The sequence below is a fragment of the Fusarium proliferatum genome, assembly GCF_900067095.1.
Source record: "Fusarium proliferatum ET1 genome assembly, contig: FPRO_scaffold004, whole genome shotgun sequence".
NCBI classification, from domain to species: Eukaryota; Fungi; Ascomycota; class Sordariomycetes; order Hypocreales; family Nectriaceae; genus Fusarium; species Fusarium proliferatum.
Window position 1 is genome coordinate 2,693,494 of NW_022194793.1, and position 6,649 is coordinate 2,700,142.

The 6,649-nt window shown below is 49.4% G+C and overlaps 2 protein-coding genes across 2 annotated transcripts; one reads left to right on the forward strand and one right to left on the reverse strand.

Moving 5' to 3' along the window:
- Positions 1–2: 2 nt before the first annotated feature.
- On the reverse strand, positions 3–1,222 carry FPRO_05042 (uncharacterized protein; the record flags this gene model as incomplete). Its single annotated transcript, XM_031230616.1, has 4 exons — positions 3–421; positions 470–696; positions 746–810; positions 863–1,222. The coding sequence occupies 4 exons, from the start codon at positions 1,220–1,222 to the stop codon at positions 3–5; spliced, it is 1,071 nt and encodes a 356-aa protein (XP_031080735.1).
- A 710-nt stretch (positions 1,223–1,932) lies between these two features.
- On the forward strand, positions 1,933–4,161 carry FPRO_05043 (uncharacterized protein; the record flags this gene model as incomplete). The annotated part of the gene is made up of 6 exons (XM_031230618.1): positions 1,933–2,013; positions 2,068–2,265; positions 2,316–2,494; positions 2,545–2,714; positions 2,762–4,074; positions 4,132–4,161. 6 exons carry the CDS (start codon positions 1,933–1,935, stop codon positions 4,159–4,161), a joined length of 1,971 nt encoding a protein of 656 aa, XP_031080736.1.
- Between the last annotated feature and the right edge of the window lie 2,488 nt (positions 4,162–6,649).

The window sequence follows — 6,649 nt, forward strand, 5'->3', positions numbered from 1 at the left end:
ACTTAAGCTTGCTTCTTGCTCTCCATCCTTTTAGCAATATCGCTGGTCCGAATGACCTTTGGGCCAGGAGTCGTGTAGGGGGTAAGGGACTTGGGCAAAAACATGCCAACCTGTTTCTGGTACATGGGATACTCAGTATACTTGCCAGCCGTGATGAGCTCAGTGAGCCAAGTTGAACCCTGGAAGAGGAGGATCAAGGCGGCAGCGCCGGCGAAAGTGTAGCTGTAAATATTCTTGGTTGCGAAGCAACTCCACTGGTACAGCACAAACCAAATCATTTGCTCTGCAGCAAAGTTGGGATGTCTGCTGTAAGCCCAGAGACCAGAAGTGTTGAAGCCACGGTCAAGCTCCGCTTGGGAGTACCTGAACTTCTTGGGGACCTTGGCCTCGGACTGGTACTGATGCTTGGCCGCGTGGTAGTCTATAAAATGGTTAGGCTGCTAAACATCAAAGCACACGAAATACTCACCCCACTGCTGACCATCGCTAACCCACTCGCTGTAGACTAGGCCGACCATGATGAGAGCAAAGACAGTATCGGCAGAGGTCACATCTTGCTCAAACTTGGTAGAACAGAGAATGGCATACGCAGGCACGCACGAGAAGCTGAAGAGCAGAACGCTCTGGTAAAAAGAAATGAAGGTGATGTTGAAGAGGAACCAGACAAATCGGGGCACATATTGCTGGAGAATGGCCCTGCATGATATGAGCTGACTGAAGAGTTATGAGTGGACGATCAACTTACCATCGATAATCTTCAGATCCTTTATTGTAACCCCCCTTACGCCAGTAATTATATGTCAAGCGGCACTGTTACACAGCATTAGCGATGACTGAACGAATGAGATGTAGGGACACATACACTCCAAAGGGTTGTAGCAGCAGCAACAAGGTCAACTCGCGAAGAGGTAATACCAGCCAGCCGCGCCCAGACTGAGAGGTGGACGACGTATAAGTTTGGGAGAATCGACCACATTCGATCAACTTGAGAGTAGTTTCTGTTGATCTCGGAGACGACGAGGAAGACAAATCCAAGAGCAATAGAAATGGCAAAGCCTGAGATGAGAGGGTTTGTATCAACATAAATCTGCCTCAGCCCATCAGGACTGGCAATGTTGTCAAGAATCTGTCGAGGAAGAGCATAGAGCTGCGGAATGTAGGGTTGGACTGTTTTGGCGTACTCGCCGCAGTCCTCGATGGACTTGACGAATGGCAGAGACATGATGCTTGATCTTTGACGAGACAATGGTTGATCACGGATTTTGGGGTCTTCGATATGAGTGCAGCACAACCGGTTTAATGGCTACCTGCGTATAGCGATGCCCAGCTTCAATAGCGTCATAGATGTCAATTCCAGGTGGAAACCACTTTAGACCAGAGCATGGAAGGACACCTCCCGTCTGTTGCCTGGTTCCCGCCTTGTCTGTGGGACCACTAAGCTTTTAGGTGACACTCCCCTAGATTAAACGGATTCAGCCGCTGTGGCTAGTGGCTATTCGCCTGTAAGCCACTGAAGAGGCTTAATCCCGGAGAACTTAATTTTCAACGTCAAGCCTTGGCCTTGCCTCAAGTTTCCCTCCTCACCGTCCGTGAATATCAGAAATGAGCCTCAGAGGGTTGGCGTAAATATCGAGGCTACAGGTGCTTCAGCAAACAGTTTATCATGGTGACTGGCAAACAATTCCAATAGCTGCTGAAATCTTATTGTTGAGAGACTATGGCAGCAAACAATTTTTGCTACGAACGCGCCTAGGTAGTTTGACCGTGTTTGTTATGCACATCGATCGTGCTTGCCTCAACGCAAAACTTCGCCTGCACTCCCGGGCAGCCTGAGGCAACTCCCCACTCGCATTTTGTACCTTAATCACCACGGCTGCTGGGAGAATTGCATCAGAGATATAAAACAGTCGCAAAGGCTTGTGTTCCTCCAAGATGAGAGTCCTTTGTGTGGCTGAGAAGCCCTCTATATCCAAAGCTGTGGCTACACATCTCTCTGGAGGCCGTATTGAAACGGTAGAAACCACTCAACACGCAACAATAAAGAACACCTTGCTAACGAATTGATAGAACAATACAAGGAACAAGTACATCAAGAACTACTCATTCGATTTTGACTTTGGTCGTCAATTGGGCAATTGCTCTGTTACCATGACATGTGTCACTGGACACTTAACAAACGTCGACTTTACTCCAGCTCACAAAAACTGGTATCAACCACCTCCAGAGTCATTATTCACCGCCCCCATTGTCACAACTATCAGCGAAGTAAGAGTTCCTATCCTGATCCGGAAGCAATCAGTATTAATCTTTCAAAGGACAAGAAGACAATTGCCCAGAATTTAGAATCGCAAGCAAGATATGCCCAAGCTCTAGTAATCTGGACAGATTGTGATCGTGAAGGAGAACACATCGGCAATGAAATTGTCGAAGCCGCTCGAAAGGGTAAACCTGGTATCCAGGTTTTACGAGCAAGGTTCAGTAATGTCGAGCGAGCGTGCGTCGTCATGTCCTCTTATTCAACGGTGTACCTACTAACAATAACAGTCATGTTATCTCAGCAGCCAAGAACCTTGCGACTTTGGATGAGAGGCAGGTCCATGCTGTATCTGCAAGAATCGAGCTGGATCTTCGTATTGGTTATGCATTCACCCGTTTTCTCACAAACAACTTACGGCCTCTCGGAGGACCTCTGGAGAAGCTGACTCTGAGTTATGGTTTGTACCTTGGTTATCACCTTCTTGACATCTTGCTGATTTTTCAGGGTCTTGCCAGTTTCCAACCCTTGGGTTTGTCGTGGATCGTTATTTTCGTGTGAAAAACTTCGTTCCTGAGCCGTTCTGGAGCATAAAACTCATGCACACCCGAGACGGTAAAAAGGTCGATTTCTTTTGGCTACGGAATAGGCTGTTCGATCGAATGTCCACAGTGATTCTCTATGAGAGATGCCTCGCAGCAAAAACAGCAACAGTGACCAAAGTTCAGCAGAAACCAACTCGAAAGTTCAAACCGTTGCCTCTGACAACAGTTGAATTACAAAAGGCTGCGACGAGGCTACTCCATATGAGCGGACAGCAGGCCATGACCATTGCTGAAGGTCTATATAACAAGGGGTTCATCAGTTACCCCCGAACTGAGACAGACCGGTTCGATAAAGGGATGAATCTCCGTGCTCTGGTTGAGAAGCAAACCAGCGATCAGAGATGGGGCCCATTTGCACAAAGTCTTGCCAGTGGTGCTTTTAAACAACCAAGGGAGGGAAGACATGACGATAGAGCACATCCTCCTATTCACCCTATCACATATGCTTCGCCTTCCGTCTTGGGTCGCGACGAGGCTCGCTTATATGAGTATGTTGCGCGCAGATTTCTTGCATGTTGCTCAGATGATGCCCACGGTATGGCAACTGATGTTGAGCTTGAATTTGGAGAGGAGCGTTTCAATGCTCATGGGGTCATTGTGCTAGAGAGAAACTACCTTGACGTGTTCATTTACGAAAAATGGAATAATACAGTGGAACTTCCGAAGTTCACAGAAGGTGAGCGCTTTCAGCCAACGGAGGCTATGATGACAGAAGGGAAGACGACAGCGCCTGGTTACCTGACAGAAGCCGATTTGATCGCTCTCATGGATGCCAACGGGATCGGCACAGATGCTACCATGGCCGAGCATATCCAGAAGATCCAGGACAGGGAATATGTCGCTACGATCAGCCGATCAGGTCAAACGTCGGCAGATGATGAGGATGCGGACACAAGTACGTCCACAAGAGGTCGTGGTCGTGGACGTGGCGGTCGAGGTGCCAGAGGTGGACGCGGTGGTTCATCATCATCAGGTGGCCGAGGCGGCTTGAAGGTCTTCGTCCCCACGCAACTTGGAGTGGCTCTAATCCTAGGCTTTGATCGAATGAACTTCGAAACCAGCCTTGGTAAGCCATTTCTCCGGAAGGAGATGGAAATCAAGATGAAGGCTATCTGCGAAGGTCGTACGAACAAGGAAGTCGTCTTACGGGAAAGCCTCGCTCAGTACAAGCAAGTATTCGAGCAGTCCCAACAGAAACTAAGTGTCCTACGAACGGTATGTCCCATGTGCTGCACAAACTCGGTCCATCGTGTCACTGACCTAATCAATTAGGCATGCCGCGAGTTTGTCTTTGGTTCGTGAGGTTCGGACCCCCAGTATTCAGGGCATGTAAGCCCTTAGTTGATGCCACACTCACAATTCAGGACTTGGGCAATCTTTGGAGATATCTGGGGTTGAGCTGCCAACCTTGGAAGTTGACGACATTACGAGCCTACCTGCACCCCCATTGTCTCATATGTGGGTCGCTAGACTTGTGAAGTTGTGAGGTTCAAATCCGACTTGGAGCCTATCAGCTGGTGGATCATGCACACGTACGATCTGAATGATGTGATTTGGGTATCGTCAACGATGGCCTCGAAACATGGCGGCGGCATATATGTCAAACCACCCCTCAGTTGAGATGTACTTGGCGGCGGCGGGGTTGGCTCAGCTGCAGCTGTAACCATGTCCCAAAGAGTCACAGTGGTGTAAGCATGGCAGTGACGAGCCTGTTGAACTCGGTAATAGGCAGGCGAGACAGGGAAGCTTTGTGCGTCAACCACCTGGTTGGGAACGAATGGACGGGGTCACTCAATGTGGAGGTCATCGGAGCGGGATAGAACGGGATCGCCAACGGCACAGGAGCCACCGGCCCCCGCACGACGCGATATCGTAGCCTCGGGCTTCAAGAGCGCGGGGCAATGGGATTGATAGATTGAGTCCGCATCCCTTCCGTTCTTCCCTATCGATGCGCGGGGAAGAGGCTTTTTTATGAGGTGACCACGGCGCAGCGTTGTCCAACGTGGGGTTTTATCAATGGATGACGGGTCACACTGGCGCCCAAGGATGATTTTCCTTGGTTTGATGAAACTTCAGGAGGGGGAGGCTTTGTCGCCATGATCCATCGGCTGGTCGGTGCCTCCACCATGTGCAGCAGACTCGCTGTTGGACGACGATACCGGTATCTAGAAAGGTGACGAACCTGAGTCGGTAACACTGACGGCATCGTGAGTCCAATCACAGAGAAGGACCTTGGCAACGTGACAGTAACACATCAAGGATGGCTTCCTTAGATGATGTGTTAGTACTCGAATTCCAGTACATCCGACACAACAAATTGCCTTGATTTGCAAATGGAGAAAGTACGCGAATGCATCTATGTACGAACTTGGACACAGCCATCGACATCAATACGAAGGCTCCGAGAATGGCTATGATTACGTGGGATTGGCCAAGGAACAACATGCAAATGCAGACATGGTGGGTGGGATATGGCTTTCAAGTGAATACATGAGTACTTCGGTCAAGCCGGTAAACTCGATGGTAGTGTCGTATCTTTGGAATTGATGATTAGGGTTGGTTATTCACAAATAACGCCAGTACCAGGCGCCCGCGTGGTCACAAGGGAGACGAGTCTTGATATGAAGCGATTGCACAAATGGCCAAGCCAAAGAGAGGACCGTATGAGCAATATCTCAAAAACAGTACCATGGGAACAGTCGCAGGTGTGCCCACGCCTTGGATACGATTTTAGAAACACACCCCCATCGCGATACGCATGGGATGCCACAGCTGGAACACGGGTGGCTTTGGGTTCGCCGGGAGCGTGCCTCTCTGATGCTTCTAGCCCTACACACTTACGAACAAAGAGTTTGGATCACGCAGGTACGTGTCAAATTAGGCACACAACAATATTCCCGAAATTCAAGTTTGATGCCCTGTCTCAGTCCTCCTTTTCAAAGCACCAAGGGCTCACTAACAGCAGCTGGACGAAATTAGGGCATGATAATGGAAATTTGGTCCGTTGCTGGTGCTTGTCATGACTTGATATTCCCAGTAAAGGAGGGACCCCTTACCCCTGTCGATGAATACTAACAGGGCCCGCTGATTCCGTGAGAGGGCCAAAGAAACTCATACAGAGAGTGAGTTGGACACAAAAGACTTACATGCTTTGGTTGCAGAATTATACTAAAGGGTGCCTGCATTATTCTTGCATGAGCCGGCTGGATGCAGGTATTTCCTACGATCAGCATTGCTTCCATGGGTGTCCATGCGATGCATGCCATGACGACCACGTTTCCACAAGCAAGAATTGAAAGCCATGACGCCGATGACTTTCCCCTTCAGTTGAGTCACCATTTCGATGAATCAACCGCATATTCGAGTCGATCCAGCCAAGTCGCGTCGACGGCGATGGAGGGATGGAATGTTGGCGACTATAATCTGGTGGCTGATGTTGAATCGTCAAAAGCCACAACCTTGGACGAGTGACTAACATCAATAAACTCCAACAACCTTACCCCAATCTCCTGGGCCCCGTGGCCTAAGGTGTTGGCCAAAAGGGAGCACTGTGGTGTCTCTTACACGCTAAGACTGACACCGGCTCAGTAATAGAGCTGCGACTAATTAATGAATCCCCAGACTCTACGAAAATTGGAGACAGTAGCAGAACTTGACATGACAGATACTGTACCAAGAGAGAAGCGAGCCCCATCCTGCCGAAAGACCAGAGCCAGCCGTCGCAAACACGGGGTTCTTTGCTGGGCCCTGCTTCAAGCTGGAAAAGCAGTATGACGATCGATACCGGTGC